We start from the raw sequence: 22994 nt of genomic DNA on the forward strand, positions 1-22994 counted from the left end.
TTCCATTTCACTGTATCTGAAGAAGTGTGCATGCACACGAAAGCTCATACCAAAATAAAAACTTAGTTGGTCTTTAAGGTGCTACTGAAGGAATTTTTTTATTTTACTTCGATCCAGACCAACACGGCTACCTACCTGTATCCAAATATGAGAAAGAGCTCCCAAGGGCAAGCTCTTATTTTCAGTTCAGGTCTAGAGAATAAGATAGAGACACAAGAAGCTTCTGAGGAAGAACAGATTAGATGACAGAAGATTCAGTAGCTGCAGGTATCCTATAAACCAGGCATCCCCAAACGTCGGCCCTCCAGATGTTTTGGACTACACTTCCCATCATCCCTGACCATTGGTCCTGTTAGCTAGAGATCATGGGAGTTGTAGACCAAAACATCTGGAGGGCCGCAGTTTAGGGATGCCTGCTATAAACCAATATTTGATACCCTGGAGCCAATGGCCAAACCAGCTGGAGCTGATTAATGTTGTAGTTGAAGAAAACATCTGCAGGGCACCAGGTTGGGGAAGATGCAGTTTTAAACAATGGAGTGTGTAACCTGTGCTGGATACTAATCTTAAATCAGGCTTAACACCTGTTTCTTAAAAAAAATATTGTTGTGTATATTATATTTTTTTAAGGTATGGAGTAGAAAAATTAAGGCCTGTAGGTTGTGTCTAGCCTGCTTAACTTCAGTTTGCACTGCCCATGAAAGATAATTTCAGGGGGAAGGGGGAAGCTGAACTTATGTAGGACATTATTCCATTGCCTATCTATTCCTATTGTTGGGAGCTTAATATTTTAGTATAGGTTTCAGATTTTGTAAAATAGGGATGGGACACTGTATTGTTAAATCAGTGGCATGGAAGATCGCAAAAAAAAAGTGTATGGGAGAAAGCAAAAACTACGTTCAGAGGTTTTACAAGTTACGTCTCACAGATGCAGTGCAATTATTCATCTGTGTATGAAAGGCTATCATTATGTGGATGGGCTGAAGCAGGGAAGAAAGGAAGTTTTCACATGGTTTGCAGGTGACAAGACTAATTTTGTCAGAGAAAGCATTTGCTGCAGTACAAAAATATCTTTCTCAACAGAGATTGGAGGCAGAGCAGCCTACGTACTAAGCTGAGAGAGCTGCAAGTATTGATCAAAAGCATTACTTCAAAAACAGATTTGTCAAAGGATTTTGTTTTATGCCACTGTCAAGGTTCTGGAGAGCTCAGCTAGTAGGGGGGAAAGCTTGCAAAAGTTCATTCAAGTTCTTTAAAAGATTCTTCTTCTATCCATTTAGTTACCTTTCTTTTGCTAAGAATATTTTTAGTATGCAAAACTGAATTTAAAATTATTTTTCAAGGGTGATTTATAAATAAAGCTGGGTAATAGAAATAAATCTGTCTAACAAATCCTATATTAAAAAGAGTGTGCCCAGCATCACTGTGTGTTCAGTAACATGTACCGAGGCTCATTTTTCAAGTGTGATCACACGTAGGTCAGATACAAAGAATAAGGAAACCAGTTTCATTACTCCAAAGGGGTTGCATAATCAACCATGCCAGCCCTGCCCATTCCATGAGGGGAGTTTGGGATAGAGAATGGAAGTCTGCTATTGAAAGAAATAAAAGAAAAATATTTTGAGAGCTTAAGCCAGGGGTGTCAAACTCAAATTCATCGGGGGCCGCATCAGCAGTTTGGTCACCCTCAAAGGGCCGGTTGTATCTGTAGGACTATGTGTCCACTCTTTATTATCATAAATTATTGTCACTGCATTCAATTATTACTGTTTTTTTGTAATAATGTAAGTAATAACTAGCTCTGAAAGCAGAAACATAGTCAGAATAGTGGCAAGTAGATATTCAAATGTACAATTATTGTACAATTTATTGAAAAATGATTTTTGGTAACTGCACTGGGTGGTGGAGGCTCGCTAGGGTTTCATGCAGGACCTTTGCAGAGCTACTAGTACCTGGAGATGCTGGGGTCCTTCTGCATGCAGGACAGATGTTCTGCCAGTGAGCCACCACCCTTCACCAAAGGGACTGGCTGAGGTTGACTCACTGAAGCTGCTCTCCTGGTTCCAGGGTTTAAGGGCCAGAAGTATAAAGCAGCATCCTATGTTTCTGAGGAGAGGGAGGGGAGGGGAGGGGAGGGGAGGGAGGAAGGAAGGAAGGAAGGAAGGAAGAAAAGAGGGAGTGGGAGGGAGAGAGGAAGGAAGGAAGGAAGGAAGGAAAGAGGGGAGAGAAAGAAGAGTAGGAAATAAGGAAGGGAATAAAGAAGGAAAGAAAACGAAAGAGGGAGAGAAGACGGAAAGGGAGAAAGAAGGAAGGAAGTAGAGGGAAAGAAAGAATAAGAACGAGAGAGAGGAAGAAAGAAAGGGAGGGGGGGGGTCGCCGCCTTGATTCAGTGCCAGAAAAGAGCGCGAAGGGACCCAGGGGCAAAAAGCATTTCCTGTGCAGCGTGAGGCAGCGGGTGTCCGTTTTAGGAGAAGTGCGTAAAGCCTCAGAGTTGCATGTTCGTGAGGCTGAGCCGTGGCAGGAGGAGGAGGAGGTGAGGCAAGAGGAGGAGGAGGAGGAGGAGGCTTGCTGGGTCGGTGCCCGGCAGCGCCGTGCGGAGAGTCCTGAGCCTCTGGGACGCAGCAGTGCTCTGTAGCACTTTGAATCCTCCTCCACGCAGCACTGCTGGGTGCTTTGTCTGTGCTTCAGCAGCAGCAGCAGCAGCAGCAGCAGCCGTTTCCAGGTGCCGAGCCGTGGCAGGAGGAGGAGGATTCAAAGTGCTACAGAGCACTGCTGCGTCGCAGAGGCTTGGGACTCTCCGTGCAGTGCTGCTCCGACCGCCTTTCTACCCCCCCCCCGGCCCCAGCTGTTTGTCGGCGCTTTGTCGGCACGGCACTTCAGCAGCAAGGTCCCGCTGCTGGGGCGTGCTGGCTGGGGCGCTCGGCGAGCCACATGATGAGGTCTGGCGGGCCGGATTTGGCCCCCGGGCCTTGTGTTTGACACCCGTGGCTTAAGCCATTCTTTGGATGTTTCCTATAAAATCTGGAACCAGTGGCCAAAACAACAACAGCACAAACCCTTTTCTGTTGTACATAGGATGGAGGTGTCCTGAATAACAACTTCCATCATCGCTGGCCATTGACCATGCTTTTGGGGCAGATATGAGTTGTTGTTTAGCAACATCTGGAGAGCCAAAAGTTCCCCACATCTGGCATTGTGGACACAGTTTAGTCACTGACACAGAGCTGTTCAGTGTGGGACCGTGTTTGAAATACCCATCTGAAAATTCTTCTCTCTAGATTAGCAATACATAATGAGTCCAGCTCACAGGCACTTCCCTCTCCCTTATTCCACATTTTATTTACATTCTTATAAAGCCGGCTGTGTAGAGTAGGGCTGGCGACCCAATATAGGTTCATGTTTCTGAGGAGGCAAAAGTATTTCACATCTGGCTGAGAAGTGGCTCAGGTGCGGCATTTGTGATTGCAATTCCAATTCCCCTTCCCCAAAAGAAATGCAGAGAGAAGTTGCACGTGACCGATTTGCTCAAAAGTCTTGCTGCCTTCACTCATCCACTGCATAAATCCCATATATGTATGAACTGGGCCACAACATTAGGACAAAATATACCTCCCTTTTTTATGTTACATTTCAAAGCTCAGTCTCAGCCCTTTCTGTCAATTTTCAACCACCGTGTTTTCATGTTCACCCAAGCAGTTTCTGAATAACCATCCCCATCCTTTTTGCTGTTGGAGTTAGACAAAAGGCTGCTCAGCATAAATAAGATTACTGAGTTCTAAGGAGCTGAAGCACAATGTATCTTGCATAACACATGTGAAATTAGACTACTGTATTCATAGTGCTTTGTGTCTTCTGCCATGTCTGAAAATACTTTTAATAAACTACTATTGCAACTCCGAGGGATATGGAGGAATCTCTATAGAGTGTTCAGCAATTCAGAGCTTTCTGTCATAGTGGATGACCTGAGAATACAAATACTGTAAAGTAAGATGTCTGATTAGAGCACTGCATCTCTGGCTGACATTTATTAATGATGTCTAGCAGTATTTAGAAGAAATATTGAAAAAGCTATAGTAACATTTCTAGTCTTTTATTTATTAAGCTTTTATTCTTATTTTTGTGAATTCTCTGAGGTCCCTCTAACCAAATTTCAGTAACAAATGCATCCCACATTTAAATCAGCTCATAAAGGTCTACTTTGATTGTGATTTAAAATTTAAATTATTAAAAATATATGGAGCAGTTTTGGAGGGCATGGCATTTAGAATATTAAAGAGCTGCTTGAAATATGTGGCTCCAGTGTTTTAAGATATTTGAGGAATGTCATGCCAGTTTGTCTCTCAGTATCTTAACCACATGTTGCCAGAAGATAGAAATGAAGTCTGTTGCAAAAGGGAGAGAATAAAGAGGAAGTAGAGGAAGGGCAGCCCCGGCGCTTCCATTAAGGCAAACTAGGCTATGGCCTAGGGCGCGCTGACCAGGCTGCCCAACGCCCACCAACGCCCACCAACGCCCGCCGGTGCTGCCTCAGGCTGCTATCTGGAGGCGTGCGGGGAGTGCGGGCCTGGGGCCGCCTCCTCTGAACAGCTGAAAGGCGGGTGAGGCGGCCCCAGGCTCGCGCTCCCGGCGAGAAGTTCCGGAGGTGCGCGGGGAGTGGCAGAGAAGTGGCAGCGGCAGAAGGGCGAGCGGGGCCCGCCAACAAGCATGATCAGCAGGGTCTTGCAGGCTGCAGTGGAGCAGAGAGCGGGAGGAGGCAGCCCCGCCCCCAGGCTCGCGCTCCCAGCGATCCTTGCACGCCTCCGGAGCTTTGCGCAGGGAGCGGCAGCCTGGGGCCGCCTCAACTGAACAGCTGAGAGGCGCGGCGAAGTGGCCCCAAGCTCGCACTCCAGGCGCAAAGCTCCAGAGGTGCACAGGGGGACCGTGAGCCTGGGGCCACCTCGCTGCACCTCTCAGCTGTTCAGTTGAGGCGGCCTCAGCCTCCCACTCCCCACGCAAAGCTCTGCAGGTGTCATGACGCATGCGCCCGGGGGGCGCCAGAAAGTATTTTGCTTAGGGTGCAAAAAGCCCTAGCACCGTGCCTGAGGAAGGGGAGTGGTCAGATCTTCTGCAGGGCCAAAGGGCACCTTTCTTTCAGTAGTATAGACCAAGACATTTACCCTAGATATTCCTGGGACCACCATAACTCCTTCCCATAGTAGGAGCTTAATGTGGATTAAAACCTGCATGTAACTTGATATATTTTTTTGATTCAGGTAGGTAGCCGTGTTGGTCTGACACAGTATATATATATATATATATATATATATATATATATATATATATATATATAGTCCAGTAGCACCTTAGAGACCAACTAAGTTTGTTCTTTGTATGAGCTTTCGTGTGCATGCAGATACATTGAAACAGAAGTCACCAGACCCTTATATATAGTGGGTGGGGAGGGGTATTACTCAGAAGGGTGGTGGGAATGGGTGATTGGCTGATAGGTGTGGTAAACCTGTTGACGACTGTTGACTGCAATTGGTCTTACAGGAAAAAGCAAGGGATGAGATGGCCAAAAGTAGCTTTATCATGTATAATGAGATAAGAATCCAATGTCTCTGTTCAGACCACGTCTCTCCATGGTTTGAAGTTTGGTGATAAGTTGTAATTCGGCAATTTGATTTTTTTGGATGTTGTCCACATCACATTCTCCCCATCCAACTAGCAACCCATAGTTTTACAAAAGTAAACTCTGATTTTGCCAGTGACACTTTAGCCCCTGGTTTGGTGTTCTGGTCACTGCTAGACTCCAGGGTCATGATTCCTAGGAGTCTAAAAGGTTCCTGTGTTCTGAAACCCACTATTTAAACATAAAGTGGTGTGTATTCCATCAACCAGACTTTTTCAAAAAACACCATCCATGTCCCTTTCTTCACCATATGCACCAACATGGTGAAGCAGTATATTTTTAAGGGCTGTAGCAGCAAAAATAAACATTACCGGTACTGTGGTATACTTTTAAAGAGACTGTTTGATTAGTGAGCAACAAGCTTTTGCTGGCAACTGTATGCTTTAGCAGATGTATGAAGTAGAATGTGAATGCATATATTCAGCAGCAAAAATGTTCAAAGTGTTGGGTTAGAATAGGGCAGTTTTAATATTGTAAACTGAAGGACACGGTGACCATTTTCAATGGACCTGAGATAGCAAGATTATTAACAGTACAAATTGAAGATCAGTTTTGTATACCTATTTTAACATTTACGTACATCTTACATTTGTGAGCTAGGTGTCTTATCTTAAATTTCTGCATGTTACTGGTGATACCTTTTTTCCCTACCTTTTTCTTTCAGTAGTGCATTGCTCGCTACAACCTTCTAAGTAGCATCATCTTTGATATTTTCTGTGATCAAGTGTGTCCCACTTTCGGAAAGGGATGCTCAGCAAAGTCTACATGACTTCCACTGTGTCAAATTACTGTGGAACATTTGCTCATATCTGTGAGAGCAGCACAGGGACAGACAATTCAGTTCTTGAGAGATGGTCTGGCTGTTACACTAGTGAGAACAGTTTTGATAATCTGGATGAAGTGACTCTGGGTAATTCATGTAACAGAAGAGAAGGGGAAGCACACATTTCTTTTAAATCGCCGAGGAAAAATGCAAGGGGTTTTTTTTTAGTCCAAAGTGAGAGGCAAAATCTTTAAACAGACAGATTCCACCAATATGCATTTATTTACTAGAGACGCCGTCGCTTTTTTTCTGTGAGACTAGGAAGGTCTAGCTACCCAAGCACTATATTTTTGATATGGGATGTCTTCATACTGAATTATCCAATGAAGCTGCCTTGTTCCAGGCAGAAAGGGAGAAGACGACTGCTCGTGGTGTGCTTTTATGATCAGAGGGGAAATGATATTATCCAAGCCCCTCTTGCACAATTTCAATGGAACGCCATTCCTTCCTCCTGGAAGTAAGCATGTTCTAGAATGATCACAACTGTGCAAGGTTTAGCCTGGCCAGGCAAGCACTTTTCAGAACCTCATGAATCTACTGGTTGAAGGGGGATTGACTGTACAGCTCCATGGGTTCATCCACTTTGGCATCCACAGAATTCCCTTCTCTTGCTGGATTTTGCACCAAAGTCAGTTTTCTCATAAGAGAGGCAGTTCTGCTCACAGGTGGGAGGGTTATGTGTTCTGCTTGGTGATAGTTCCAATATCTGGCCATCTGCAGGTTTCACAGTCCCTTGAGATATAAGGCTCAGCTAGATCTTTTGCTAGATCTCAGACTCAGTCCCAACTTTTACCAAAATGCTTACCTCAAACCTCTGTGCACTGAAGTCCTTTTGTAAAACAAGAGAAGGGATTGAAAAAAATGGTGAAGAATTTTAAGGAAACCAGAATATAACCATAAAGCTTAAAAATGCATGTTTGCTTTTATTGTTCATTTCTTTTGTGTTGTGCAGTAAGCAACTGTGCAATTGTGTGTGAAGGATGGAATGTAATTTTGGCTTGTATGTGTGTGTTACATCTACATCTTTAATCCTCAGGTCCAGGTTCTTCGGAATGCTGGAGAAGAGGTGACCCTAACTGTATCCTTTCTCAAAAGAGCACCTGCATTTCTAAAATTGCCCCTCAACGAAGACTGTGCATGTAAGTATTAACTCTTAAAAAAAAAACAAAATCCAAAAAACCCAAGTCTGAATCTATCACAGGAGCCTCAGAGCCATTTCACATTACTACTTTTTAAGCCTACTTCTGTGAATCATCGTTTGGTTTTTGTTTGCTTATTTGTGCTGAGAGTTGTATGAGTTTCTCCCCAGAGCTGATTTTGAGTGTTCATTTTAAACCTTTGCTTTAGAGGTGATGTTATGCTCTCAGCTGATTACTACTTGCTTTGAGTGCTATTAAAGTTCTTTGACTTAACGATAATTTGTCCAGAGTATTTGCATTTCATTTCTAGATTAATACATAATGGCAGAGATTTGGAGAAGGATTGGCACCCCCCCCCTGACTTGGCAATTGAGAGTGAATATATCTGTCGTGAGGACTTTTCATTTTAAATTGCAGTCATGGGCTTGAACAGATTGCTCTGCTTAAGTGAAGATTAATGGAGTCCATTGTGATCAGTATTTTGTTTTTGTTCAACCATTTAAACTGATTAGTCTTATTGGGAGGCAGCTGGCTTCCTTCTATAATTTTAATCAATTGTAAGGACTAGTGCATAGTCTGAGATGGTTCTGTCTGTGTGCTATAGTTGCCCTGTGAAGATTATCTCCAGGGTTCCCCTCACCCTTTTAATTAAGAAAATGAAAATATTGTTTTAAAAAAAAGCTTCTGAAATGAATTCAAATAGCCTCCTACCCATTAAATAATCCCGGTTGCATTATATTTCTTTATTTTCAAATGTTGATTAACTTGTTGAAAGTGTACTCATTTCTATCATTATACCAGTTTCTCCTTTATTCATACTAATGAAGATATTTTATATTCATTTGATATTGTCAAAACAATTCACTCCTTTCAAGTTTCAAAAATACTACATGTACACAGTAGAATTCGCACACCTACTTTATTTTTTTTACAGCCAGAAGACTATTTGGGGGTGGTGAAGTAATCTAGGATCACCACAGTTATTTACTTCAGAATTTATAAATGGCTCTACTTTCATAGAATACCATAGCATATCGAAATAGAATGTAAAAGTTAATGCAGATCATAAATCAGTGTTCACATTTATAAATCTGTACCCTGATGGCAATGCAGTTTTTTTTCTTCAAATAGGGAAAAGATCTGGTTATCACAAGTCTGTAAGATTACTTTGCATGGCAAAGAACTCCCCATCCCTTCAGTCATCTTTGATGATCTTCATATGCATCATGGTTTTTGAGAGCTGATGCATTTAGTATCCCTGCAATACACATTGAAACACCGTCTGTGGCAGAGGCAACAGCTGTTCCCTATGTGTGGCTGAATTGTAACTACTGTATGACAAAACCAATGTCAGTTTTGATTATGAAGTGTGTGTAGTTCAGAAAGCTGTGATACACTTTTGTATGTATTTATGTTTTTATTAGGCATTCCTAGTGATCAAAGCAGTGGTACTTCATCGCCTCTGTGTGATAGTGGTTTACATCTTAACTACCATCCCAATAATACGGTAAGAAATGTTGTGTGTGTTTTTTTTTTTTTACCTTGCTGCCAAAAATCTGAACATGACTATTAACTGAAAAGTTTGCACAATCTGTGAGCATGCTGGGAATATGCCAGTTTCAATATTAGGTAGATTCCATAAAAGCAAAGTGTACTGTAAAAACACTTTTCTCATTATGCAGCTATAGGTGGGGGAACTTTATGCTAACTCCTGGCATGGTATTGGAATGAATTCAGATTGAGACTACAACTGACAAGTGGATTTAGATACTCCATTATTTTTGCTCCATTTAAGTCTTACCAAAATGGAATAAAAATTCTATGTGTCACGGTCCTTTTTTGGCTACTTCTGAGAAACTAGTACCACAGCCATTCTGTCTTTAAGACCTTTATTGTGCCTGATATTTACAGTGTGATTCAGTATCAAGAATACATGTCTGATCAGTCTGACGAAGATTCTCCCAATGCCTGTCGTCTGCTCCTCCCCCAGCATAATAAGCGTGGGATTCCTGCCCTTCTCACTTTGCGCTTGCGCGCTTTGGAATGTCTCAAGTCAGGCATGAACTTAAAAGAGCGAGGCATCTCCCCGCTGGACACTTTCCCGGATCCCTCCCCCTGATATCCTGTCTCAGGTTGCAGTAAGGGCTCTAGGATGCTGCCTGAGCCATGGTGCCTCTCTTCTGCGATAGACAGGGAATGTTAACTGCTAGAACAGTCCCTGACACTATGGATCCCAGTATGATTTTGTCATAAATAACCTGGAAACTTAGAGAGCTTGGAATCTGCCACGAACCTCCTGGCATAAAGTAAGTTTCCCCCAGTGTCCCTGTTCCCTCAGTGGTGGTGGGTTCAGCAAGGACTGACCACATTGCTGAGCAGTGCTTCTGAAGCATCTGAATTTCTTGGGAATTATAACTGGCATTGCCACCTACCTGTGCCCCATCACAACTTGGATAGGATGCTGAGCACAGTCACTTTCTTAAAGAAAGTAATGCAGAGTGAAATGATGGTGGGGGTCCCATCCAATGTGTTATGTCACTAGAAGAATGCCAGGACCTAATAATTTATTTTGGACATCCAGCATTTATTTGGCTGTCTTTCCCCCATCAAAATTAATTCTAAATTGGATGTGGGTTGGAGGAGTGTTTGCTCATCGCTATTTTGGCTTGCAATTCAAATTATCTTAGTGAACCCACACTAAATTTTAATTATGTTTTCCCTTGGACAATTCAATTTTACTACTACATCCAAACCGGAACAAGGTCTGATTTCATAAAACTGCCAAACAAATAGGAAACAAAGGTAAGTTTGTGTGTTGTAAAAACAAGGTATCAGCACCGACTCTCATGGAAGAAGCTCTTTTTGTGCTTTGTTTGAACATCACTTAGCAATACATCATAGGTGCTGACAGACCCAGAGGCTCAAATAAACACCTGAAATGTTGCAGCATTATTCTGTAGTCTCCTGTCTCTGGAACCAGCTAGAAAGATTTCATCAAGAACATTTTGACACTTCTTGCTTCTGCAGAGGCTAGAAATACTTCACTATTAGCGTTTCTTACAACCCTTGTATTATTTCCCCCCTTTCATGTCTGCATGACCTCAAAATGTTGGAAAGAAAAATGTTGTTTTAAATGTCAGAATATCCTGTACTTGTTTTTTTTACCACAAGTTTATTTCTTTTGCCACTATAATATCCAAAGAAATTGTCAGGGAGCATCCACGGGGTCCACGGGAGGAGGGAGGCAGGAGATTGGGTTACAGGGATCCCCGGTCCCTGCTCTCCAGCAGCACCTCGGAGAGCAGTCAAACCTCCAGCGGGGAGGAGGGGAAGGCGGTCAGCACCACGGAGAGAGCGCTCTGGGATGTTGGCTCGGAGCCCTTGCACTGCCTCAACCAAGAGGACTCAGAGAGGGAGATGCTTCTTCCATCCTCCCAATTGCACAGGGGAATGAAACGCAAAGAGGGGAGGCGGAGGCTAGGGGTGTCCACGTTCTTATGCTGGGGTAGAAACCGGAAGGGGGCACTCCCGGATTCTGCTAGTGACTATGGCAGTCATGAAACTGTTTGCTCTTCACTGTACATAGTATGCACAATAAACCTGTAAATAATCAGGTTGGAGTCCTGTGTGGTTACTCGTGAGCAACCATCCCACAATCCTTACAGAAATGAACACTTGAAGAAAGGTAAAAGCACCTTCTGGATAGAGGGGCATGAGAGTTATTCCCTTTATCGGTGATGTGAGCCAGAGCTTTGTTGCATGAATGGATTGTGGGTTTTTTCTTTACTTCAATTGGCATTAACGATGGTGCAGCCTCCTTCTGTTCATTGCAGATTCTAGGATAGGTCTATCCTCAACAGTTGAGGTCCTTAGGAAGGATATAGATATAATGCTCATTACACTGGTGTCTCTAGAAACGCCTCTTCACTTTCTCCTTTCTGAGTATATGGTGCCCATTGAATAAAACTAGCCCCCTCTTTCTTATATTTGATGGCTTCACTTATGAGCATCCTGCAGGATGTGGTATACTATATAGTTTTCTCTGTGTATAGAAGGAAGAGATTAATGTTACCCTTCCCAGAGAACCTTACAAAATAAAATCTTTCCTGCTATACATATCCCACTTGTTGTAGTGATGACCATTTTGCAACTAGCCAGTTCAGAAGATTTTCACTTGGTGATTTTGGACCAACCACAGCCTATCTCACAGGGTTGTTTTGAGGATAAAATGGGGAGAAAGAGGACTATGAAGCCACCTCAAGCTCTGTGGTGGAAAGATGGGAGAGAAATGTAATGTAATATATAAATGAGGTACTGTTTATTGTAGCTGCTGATGGTAACACCAAAACATCAAAGGTGTTTGAAATATTTTTCAGGACACACTTTCATGTTCTTCATGGCCTACGTCTCCAGGGCTTAGGTGGGAGAAGAGGTGGTGTGATCTCCGATTAATCCCGCTTCTTCACTCCCGGTTTTCCCAGTATCTCCCAGGGTCAGATATGTGCAGGTAAGTAGATAAAGGAAATATTTTCTCCATATACTGGAGTATGGCAGTTGTAATTTTTGAAGTGAAGGGTCTGAGAAGGAGAGGTGGTCTCAAAGCACCAGATCATTTCTTACCGTCATTAGAGAAAGACAGACATTTTTTACTAATAAGGAAATATATATGTTATTTTAGCGGGGGCTGTAAAACACAGTTAGTGCTAGAAACTTAATATAATTAATACTCTAAGGTACAACTTTCCCCAAGGTTCTAGATATCACAGAAGGAGAGAGAGAGTCTTACTATTTACAAAAGGAAAAATAAAAAACCCTCAGCAATAATAAGTAGAATGGGATTTTTTCCCCTAAGTCATAGAGTAGAGCTATTGAGTATGACTTAGTAGGTTAAAATCCAATTTTAGCTAAGTAAATTAAAACCTGTTGGTACTCAGGCTGAGCATGTTGATTACTTATAGCTGGAAATGTAGCTCTTTCTCAAGTTGCATGAGGCAAAGAATATAACTAAGAGACTTTTTGCATGACTACACAACCCTTATAAGGTATGTGGAGGCACTGAATGCTTGAAGGAATTTCACATCCAAATCCCCATGCCTAGTATCAGTCAGCCATGATCTTTTCCTCAGAAGTTAGGCTCAACACTAGGACTAGAGTCTCCATGGCAAACTATTCAGTGTTTTCCTGTGCTCTAATCAAGGAATACTTTATTAGGAGTAGTGGCACTGTATACCTAGCTTTCTGGAGGTGGCATCTCTGTCACTTAATGAGACGGGGGAGGGCAAGGCTGTGTGGAGGTTGACGTGATGAAGGCGCCCCTATGTATCCAAACCTATGGTCCCAGCAGGGCACCTGCACAGCACCAAACCTCCTGCCAGGTGTGTGAAACTGCCCCTCCTGCTCTGATCTATGTCACTATGCTGGAAAATGTTTTTAGTTGACTCTGATTGGACAAAGGAAGGTAGGGTGGGATGGGCCAAATTCATATTGGTAAAGGTATGTGCTTATTTGCAGGCTTCTAATGGACAAGGAAATCAGAAATCTCTTTTTCTCAACCTGCAAATCCCTATGAAAAAACTTGTGTGGCCCACCCTCCACCCCACAGTGTTAAAGTGGAAGGACTGTTACAACAAATGCAAAATGCACTGGCCCAGCCTGAACCGGAGAATAATATTCCCTGTGCTGAAATTTTTCTTTAAAAAAATAAATCAGATCAACCTTCTATCAAAATTTGTCTGACTTTAAGTGTGACCCAGATGTAGTGGATAGAAGATTGATTTCAAATGAACTGCAGCTACAATTTCCACATTTCTCATGTCTAATCTCAGTCATATATTCATCATGAATAAATAGACCTGTTGTACGATTTCCAGTCCACACTCAGGAGATGGTTTTAGGACATGAAATATCATTATGCTCTTGTGTTTCTTAAGCCACTCAGACCCATGAACTTTCTGGAGGAAATTGGGCCCTTACTGCTTCAGCATTTCAAAGGTTTTTATAGGCTTGATAATTATCCGTCATTTGGATGTAGTAAATCAGTCCACAGAGCTTTATGGCAGATAAGTCAGCTGTGCAGAATACCAGACACAGAATGCTTGGATGCCCTCCCCTCATATTGATAAATACATTGCACACATTCATTGAGTTTAGGTTATGTCCAAATGTTGGGAAAGTGCAATGTGAAAATCATTAAAGTTATGTGGATCAATTCTGAGTTCTCAACCCTTCACCTAATTAGTTTTTGAAGCAGATCATACTTGCTTTTTTATTTTAAATATCCATTATTTAGTGGAGCATGCCAATACAGAATATTATGCTTTAGTGCTTTTATAGAATATGGGGGGGGGGAATCATAAGAAGGTTATGATTTTATTACAAAGTCTTGCTCTTTATTTTATTATTTAAAAAGTTCAAAAATACTGTATCTTTTTAGTCTTCTCATTGAAAGTATTTTCCCTTTTATTTATTCTAACTCTGAAAATTTAGTGTTGATGTAGCTTCTGTAGTTATAAACCTGCGTTACTAGTAATCTAGTAAAAGCTATATTCCCCATTTATGGAGGATGTATATGCTGCGTCCAGATCTGTAGAACCTTTCTTTGTTTTTTTGCACAGATTCCTTCCAACAAGTCACCCATTGCTTTTGGAATTGCAGATGTGAAGCCACTGTTGTCTTCTTCCACAATAATTGTCCCACTTAGGCTGCAGTTCTATTCACACATGCCTGGGGAGTAAATCTATTTGAACTCAATGGGGTTTGCATTTGAGTAGATGCTTCAGAATGCTTTGTGGCACCAATGGTGTGAATTTGCCAGTGCCTCCATTATTTTAGTGCATTAAATCAGGGAAGGAGAACCTATGGCACTCCAAATGTTGTTGAAGTCCAAATCCCATCAACCTCAAATACCATGGGATGATGGAAGCTGTAGTTCAGCAATACTGGGAGGGATGCAGGTTCCCCATTATACGTCAAGCATAATGTTTACATTTAATCAATCAATCAATCATTCAATCAATCACCCTTCAGTTATGTTCCTAGGGCAGTTTATATAAAAATACAATTAAATATGTAGCAAGATAAGGATAAGCTCCTTACCAATTATATATCATTCTTGTCTAATGAGCAATTCCATATGGTGGGAGGTTGCCAAAATGAATTCTTTGCTTCTGAAAACACACCAGTTATTATCATAGCTCCTGTAGAAGCTAAATGATGCATCTGTTCTTGTTTGGGGGGATAACGTGGATGCCATATTGAAATAATGAAATTCTCCAAGGTGGAGATGAATGACTCAGATCCAGAATCAGCATGGTCAAAATATGTGGAAAAAAAGCTGAAGAGCTATGTGCCACGACTTGCAAATTGCAGCTTGTGCAATCTGCCAGGCTACTACATTTTCAAGCTTTGTGCCCTGAGCAGATAGCCCAGTGTGAGCAATCTGTATTCAGTTGGTTCTGTGGGCTTTGCCAAGATTTATCTGGAGATGTGCCATATACAAAAGCTAAATATAGAAGAGAACGACTCATAAAATAGGGAAAGCAGTAGCAGTTCCATGGCTGACTTTTATTGTGGGGCAAGGGTACGTAGAGGGGAGTAATTTCAAAGCCTTTTGACAAGTATTATGAAGTTGGTAATGTCAGAATAGGTGCACTTGTCTCCTGACCTAATCTATTACGATGTGTCCATAGGCAGAATGCATTTCAAGTAATCGCTGTGGATGGCATTTGCAGTGGAATAATTCAGTGTCTCTCGGCTGAAGACTGCATTGACTGGCTACAAGCAATAGCAACGAATATTTCCAGCCTCACAAAGCACAATGTAAGTATGCCTCTGAGTTAGTTCATCAGATTTCCCAGTTACATTTGATCCTGACTGTCATAAAGGCCTCTTGGGTTTACGCACAGAATTATCTGTGCATAAACTATGCTTGAAGCTTCCCCAGAGAAGTCAACTCAAGTCTGTCATCAACTCAGAATTTTGAAAGCTTCTTGAAAGGGGAATTATTCTTTCCTCGTGGCTACGTAGTCCACTTCATGGCTATCAGTATTACTTCCTTTTTTTCCTGATATCCACCCACAGAACTGAAAAAAAAAGTAGAGAAGGTATAGTGCTTCCAAGATATGCAGGCTTTCAGCATTCCAATTCTGATACCAAGGATCATTGTAAAAGCTCTGTGTTGCCCCACTCCCAATCGCCTACCTACCCCATGCACATAGTAACACAGTTAGATACAAGGTTCAAATCCCATCTTCTCCAGAGAGCTCACCTTAAGCCAATTACAGTCTCTCAGCCTTATCCGCCTACCTTCCTCACAAGCTTGTTGTGAGGGGGGAAATATGCAGGAGAAGGGGTCGTGTAAACACTTTTATCTTCAACCGATAAATGGCCTTTTAAGTTGTGTTGTAGATACAAACCCTTTCATTTGAGTGCAGCTGATGCTTGCTGCAAGTGGGGCTTGCTTTCAGCACTGAATGTAAGCCCAGCTTTTGGCAGGGAAACTTGCATCAGATTCTTCTTTTGCAGCCATGGTTTGAAAGGATCAGGACCTCAGTTAAGTGCTCTCCTAATGCTTCCTGTGGAATGCGATCATGTGGCATCACGTGACTGACAGCATGCCCACCTATTAAAAATGGCCCGTGGAAAGTTGACCAGTTCTGAATCTAGATGATGTTCAACATAAAAAAAGCATTTTGCAGAATGTTCATTCATTCTCTAATGGCTACAATTCCTCCTCCTACTTCCAACCTCACTGCAATATCTGGGGTCTTCCTTCTCCCAAACTGCCTCCTGTGTTTTGCCTTCTGCCCCCGTTGGACTTGTCCCAGATTTAAAAAGCTGAATCTTAGAGACCAAACAAATTATGTGAAGTATTTATATGCTAAAGTTCCTTCTGAGTATATAATCTCGGTGGCGATGGTGATGATGATTTTAGGCAACCTTGCATATCATTCTATAATATTCCTAGCTGGAATTCCTGACTGATATTATTCTGCGTCTGTTCCCACCAGCACCAATTACTCTCTCTCCTCCCCTCCTTCTCAACTTTTAAATATTGCCCTACTTTAGTTTAGTTCTGGTATCATATTGAGTTCTGTGAATCTTGCAATATCCTCCACAGGCTTCTAAAATTAATTTTGTTTCTAATGCTGGGAACATACTGAAGAATTTTGTGTCTTGTGGAGATTTATATCCAGCTACAGAACCATTCCAGCTGGTGGCAATACTGAATCGGTATTGCAGACTTGAATCTGTCTGCCATCTGTAATGTTCTGTGCTGCACTCGCCAATTCCCTCACTATTTATTCATCTTGATAGTGCTGTCACTGCGTATGGCTGTCAGTCTCACGACAACCTTGACAAATGGGACTATTACTAACCTTTGTGCTTACTCCATAACTATTTTCTATTACTAATTTTAGCTTGTGCTTGGGAATATTTTTGGTATTTCAAGGAGTGAGGTTCTTACAGTCGCATCAAACATTTTAAAGCCAAATTTCAATTGCCTCTGATTAATTGCTTCTGATTAGCACTGTAATTATTGCCACAGAAATAATGATGTTTTAACACATTGCTATTACGTGGCATGTTTTTACAAGATCGTAATGTATACAGCAAATTCATAGGCAGTTAAAGTTCCCCATAGTCCAGGCGGCAAAAGGTGGGGGAGAGGAGTTTATTTTGGTAATGTTGTATGGATTGGCTTACGCTTCAGCAATCCATGGAATGATTTGAGCAAGAGTATGGAATAAGGAGTATGGAGTAAGATCCTCTGTTCTGCACTTCTGCGATGTGTGATGAATGTCCCAATCCCTCCCACAATTAGCTGTGCCTGGTGTGGTTTTATCCTGAGCTCTGCAATGGACCATGTTGGCTCTTGTATGGCATACAATGCAGTGGTCCATAAACAAGTGTAAAGAGATGCACAATGGGGCAAAAACTCCCAACTTCACATAAACACTGATGGTGTCTGAACTGGTGTTGACTGACCAGGAAAGGGAACCTGAGTTCGTGTAGCTCAATGAAATCTGCTGTGAATCAAGCAAACTCCATGTCAGAAATTGTTAGGAAAGGAATAGTAAATAAAACCGTCAAATCATTTTTAAAAATCTATGACAGTTCTGGTCACTGCATCTCAAAAAGGATATTGTAGAGCTGGAAAAGGTGTAGAAAACAACAATAAAATGCATCTCTCCATCATGAAAGGTTATAATATTTGTAGTTTTTTAAGGGTAAGAATATGAAAATGTAAAAATAGGCCTCATGGGTCAAGCCAATGGCCTATCTAGTCAAGCATCCTGCTCTTGCAATAGCCAATCAGAATCCCATAAGCAGGATTCAAGCACAAGAGCCCTCTCCTCTCCTTTGGTTTCTTGCAACTGGTAGAAGAAGATAAAGCAATTATGGGAAGAAGGATATGATGAAGCTGTGAGGGACAGGGGATATCGCGAAGTCCCTCCCCTCCTGAGTTCAAGCCCAGCCCCGAGCACAGGGGAAAGCAGAGGAAGCTCCGATTCCAGCGGGGAAGCAGGAAGTCGGGTCCGAGGCTCAGGCAAGGTAGCGGAGCCAGGGTCCCAGGTGGAACAGGAAGGGGCCAAGAAGGAGGGGAGACCCATCCCCCCAACTCCAGAATTACGCAGGAAGAGGAGGGGAAAGAGGATGGGGCTTCCAAAGCTTTTGTGTTGGGGAAAGACGCGCCAAAAGTCATTCGGAGGTTCTGAAAGCGACTGACAACATCACTCTGTGTAAATAGCAATGAATTCCTCACTGTAAATACGCAGCACCAATAAAAGAATAAAATGCAGAGCTGCGTAGCGTCGTTACTCTGAAGTAGCCTGATCCGGCCACTGTGACAGCAACCTCCGAATCTTTTTTTGGGCTACTTTGGAGTTGCCGGGATGAGTGCATCAGAGGCGGAGAAATGGCGGCAGATCGCGGAGAAAGCCCAACAGGACCTGCAGCAGCTGACGTTGGAGGCGCAGGGGGAATTAAGGGCAGCTAAAGAAGAAACCAAGAAACTCCAGGACGACCGGGTACAACTTGCGGAACAGGTGAGAGCGCTCCAGGAAAGAGAGCAGCAATTAAGGGCGGTGGCGGTAGACCTCCAAAACAAACTGGATGCAGAGAAAAACAAGGCGGGAGGGGCACCCCCAGTCCAAGTGCTGCCAGGAAGGAGAGCCGGGACCCTAGTAAGCAAGTTCAATGGAGACCCGAGGGAATATCATGGCTTTGAGACTGAGATTGTGTATGCTCTTGAGCTGCACCATGATGACTTCCCTGACGATGAGCACAGGGTAGCGTTTATTGTGGAGTACCTGACCGGGGCAGCCAGGGAGTGGCTAAGACCGTTAATCGCAACAAAGAATCCTTGCATGAAAAATGTCAAACTCTTTCTAGAAGGTTTGAAAACGATGTATTCGTCAGATAGTCATATGGACCAGACTAAGGAGGAACTGCATAATTTGCGCCAAGGAAATATGACAGTCCGCGCATATTGGGCGAAATTCACCATGCTGGTGCACAGACTGGGGTGGGAACTGGAATCAGCTCCAATGCAAGCAGCGTTCTACTTGGGTTTGAGTGAGGAGGTGAAGGATGAGCTCTCGAGAGGTCCAAAGCCCAGTAGTATGGATCAGCTGAGCAAAGCGGCTCTGGCGGTGGGGGTGAGACAGGAATCCAGGTGGAACGACAAGCAAGCAACGCGCGCAAAGCGGGCTTGGTTCCCACGGTCGCAGGAGAAGCCACTCCCCCAACAGCCCTTCCAAGCCACGCCTGGAGCCAGCCAGGACCAGGAACCCATGCAGATTGATAGCGCGCGCGCGCGGGCTTTTCAAACCCCAGCGGCGCCAAGACGCAAGGAGGGAAGGGGAGGGAACTGCTTTCTCTGCAACTCCCCCCAGCATCTCGTCAGAGACTGCCCACATCGCAGGGAGTGGCAAGGAAAGGCGGGAACGGTGGTGCCTTCCCCCACTGACGCAGCACCACAGCAGGGAAACGGGAAAGCCTGGCTGCAGGAGACAAGGGGCGGCAGCCAGGCACAGTCAGCAGAGAACAGCCCCAGCCCACCCACCCGCACAGAGAGGAGCAGAGCCAGCCCACCCCTCCCAGAGCAGGAGTGGTTCTAGAAGTCACGCTAACGCTCCCAAATGGCTATCCATTGACGGTCCTTGCCTTAATTGACAGTGGTGCCTCAGCCAACTTCTTCTCGAGGGACTTTGCAGAAGCGCACCAGATCCAGCTTCTGCAGCTGGATTTTCCTCTGCACGTGGCAACCATTGACGGCCGAGAGCTGCTGGGAGGGGCCATCACTCATCAAACCCCCCCCATGAGGATGACAGTGGGAAGGCACTCAGAGACACTGGCTTTCAACGTCACGACCATCTCAGACCCCCCCATCGTCTTGGGCATGAGCTGGCTGGCGCGCCACGACCCCTCCATAAGTTGGCACCAGAGATGCATCACGTTTGGGTCGGACTTTTGTCTGGAGCATTGCATGCAGCACCAACCAGGGGAGGGGCCTCCGATAGCCACGGTGGCCACCATGCACGTCAAAGGGGGTGAGGCGATACCCAAGCCGTACTGGGACCTGCAGGAGGTCTTCAGCGAAGCGGAGTCCGACCACCTACCCCCACACAGGCCTTTTGACTGCCAGATCAACCTGGTGCCAGGGGCAACGATACCCCCAGCCAAGCTGTACGCCATGTCAGATCAGGAACTGGAGGATCTGCGCGCTTTCATCGACAAGAACCTCAAGCGGGGGTTCATCAGAGAAAGCAAGGCAGCTGGGGGCAGCCCGGTCTTCTGGGTGGACAAGAAAGACACGCAACAGCGCCGTCTTGTGGTGGATTTTAGACGGCTGAATTCGGTGACAGAGCCAGTGGCTTTCCCCATGCCCAGAGTGGACGATCTCCTGACAGCGGCACGCAGGGGCAAGATTTTCACCAAGCTAGACCTGAGGGGGGCGTACAACTTGATCAGGATCCGGGAAGGCGATGAATGGAAAACCACGATGTTCACGCCTCTGGGCTCTTTTGAATATCTGGTGATGCCCTTCGGGTTGCAAGGGGGCTCAGCATGCTTCCAGGCCTTCATGCACCACGTCCTGGGGTCCCTACTCTTCAGGAAATGCCTGGTATTCCTGGATGACATCCTTATCTACTCCGATGACCCTGTGCAGCATGTGAAGGATGTCAGGGAGGTGTTGCAACGCCTGAAGGACAACCACCTGTATGTGAAGCTGGAGAAGTGCAAGTTTCACACCAAAGAGGTGGACTTCCTGGGCTACAAGCTGTCAGACAAGGGGCTGGCGATGGACAAGGACAAGGTGCAGGCCATCCTGGACTGGCACAGCCCCAGGACGCGCAAAGACGCCCAACGCCTACTGGGCTTCGCCAACTTCTACAGGAAGTTCATCAAGAACTTCTCCCGCGTTACGGCTCCCATCACGGACTGCCTGAGAGGCAAGCAGAAGTTCAGGTGGACACCGGAGGCGCAGGCAGCGTTCGAAAGCCTCAAGAGGGTGTTCGCCTCAGACCAGAACCTGTTCCACGTGGTGCAGGATGCGCCCCTACGCATTGAGACAGATGCTTCGGAAAAAGCTGTGGGCGCAATTTTGCTGCAACTGGACGCCAACAGGGAGTGGAGACCCTGTGCCTTCTTCTCCAGGAAGCTGACCCAGCCAGAGAGAAACTACACAGTGTTTGACAGGGAACTTCTTGCGATCCACGCTGCGTTCCGGCACTGGAGACACTTCCTGGTGGGCGCCAAGCACCCCATCCAGGTGTGCACGGACCACAAGAACCTGGAGTTCTGGAGAACGGCCAGGGTGCTCAACCAGCGGCAGATACGGTGGGCAGAGTTCTTCTCGAACTTCAACTTCTCCATCCACTACATCCCGGGGGAGCAGAATGTCAGGGCGGATGCCCTCTCCCGCAAGCCAGAGTACATGGAGGAGGAGGCGCCACCAGCACCAAGGCACATTTTCCCCCCGTCAGCATGGTCCTGCGGAGCAGCAGTGGTGAGCGAGGCAGAACTCACAGCACTGACGGCAGCGGATGAATTTGCCAACCGCATCTTCAGAGAACTGAGAGGGGGGAGGGAGCAGGCAAAAGACTTTGCAGAACGCAGGGGGCTGCTTTTCTACAAGGGTGCACTGTACCTGCCCACCACCCAGCTTCGACGTACGGTCCTCAAGCAGATGCACGACAACCCAACGGCGGGTCATTTTGGAAGGGACAAAACCGCTCACCTAGTCATGAGACACTTCTGGTGGCCAGGGGTGAGGGAAGATGTTCGAGACTATGTACGGGGCTGTGACACCTGCCAGAGGGCAAAGGTGGTCAGAGCAGCGCCAGCAGGATTGCTGGAGCCCTTAGCCACACCACACAGGCCGTGGGAAGTGGTGTCCATGGACTTCATCACAGATCTGCCTTCTTCCAGGGGCAAGACCGCAGTGTTGGTGGTGGTGGACCTCATGTCCAAAATGTGCCACTTTATACCGTGTGCCAGGGCGGTCTCTGCAGAAGAGACAGCCAAACTGTTTGTTGATCACGTATTCAGACTGCATGGATTACCTTTAAGGGTTATTTCGGATCGTGGCCGCCAATTTGTTTCCAGGTTCTGGCGGCGGCTCATGAACCTCCTGCAGGTGGAGGTCAGCTTGTCGACGGCTAGACACCCGCAGACCAATGGACAGGCGGAGAGGGTCAACGCCATTCTGCAGCAGTACCTGAGATGCTACGTCAGCCAGCGGCAAACGGACTGGGTGGATCGCCTGCCACTGGCAGAATTTGCCTACAACAATGCAGTGCACGTCTCCACAGGGGTGTCGCCCTTTAAGGCCAATTACGGGCGCGACCTCAGATCTTTCCCAGAGAGGGAGGGGGAGGAGGAGGAGGAGGGCCCACAGGCTGAGGATTGGGCAGAGGAACTGGAAACGGTGCACCAGCAGCTCAGAGAACACTTGGAGAGGGCCAAGGAAGCGTACAAAAAGGGGGCAGATCGCCACAGGCGACAAGGGGAGGTCATCAGGGTGGGGGACAAGGTTTGGTTGTCCTCGGAGGGCCTTCCCACCAGAGGGAGGTGCAAAAAGCTGGCACCCAGACGGCTGGGCCCCTTCACGGTCACGCAACAGGTCAACCCGGTGGCATACAGGCTGGCACTGCCAGAGGATATGAGGGTGCATCCAGTGTTTCATAGATCGCTGCTGTCGCCGTACAGGGAAAGCAGCAGGCTCCGAGACAGCGAACAAACCCCCGAGGGAGGGGGGGAGAGGGAAGGCAGGGAGCAACTCAATGAGGCCACGGCCATCCTTGATTCACGGAGAGGGGTGGGGGGCCTGGAGTACCTCATGGCATGGGAGGAT

At 45.3% G+C, this 22994-nt stretch overlaps 1 protein-coding gene across 1 annotated transcript in view; it reads left to right on the forward strand.

Moving 5' to 3' along the window:
- SNTG1 (syntrophin gamma 1) overlaps positions 1-22994 on the forward strand; it is a 237163-nt gene that overhangs the window by 148371 nt on the left and 65798 nt on the right. The window contains exons 11-14 of the mRNA XM_060277843.2: positions 7531-7633; positions 9058-9140; positions 12010-12140; positions 15322-15451. Coding sequence (XP_060133826.1) covers positions 7531-7633; positions 9058-9140; positions 12010-12140; positions 15322-15451 — 447 coding nt within the window. The remainder of the gene's footprint in view (positions 1-7530; positions 7634-9057; positions 9141-12009; positions 12141-15321; positions 15452-22994) is intronic.

The sequence above is a fragment of the Zootoca vivipara genome, chromosome 8 (assembly GCF_965207765.1).
Source record: "Zootoca vivipara chromosome 8, rZooViv2.hap1.1, whole genome shotgun sequence".
Taxonomy (NCBI): domain Eukaryota; kingdom Metazoa; phylum Chordata; class Lepidosauria; order Squamata; family Lacertidae; genus Zootoca; species Zootoca vivipara.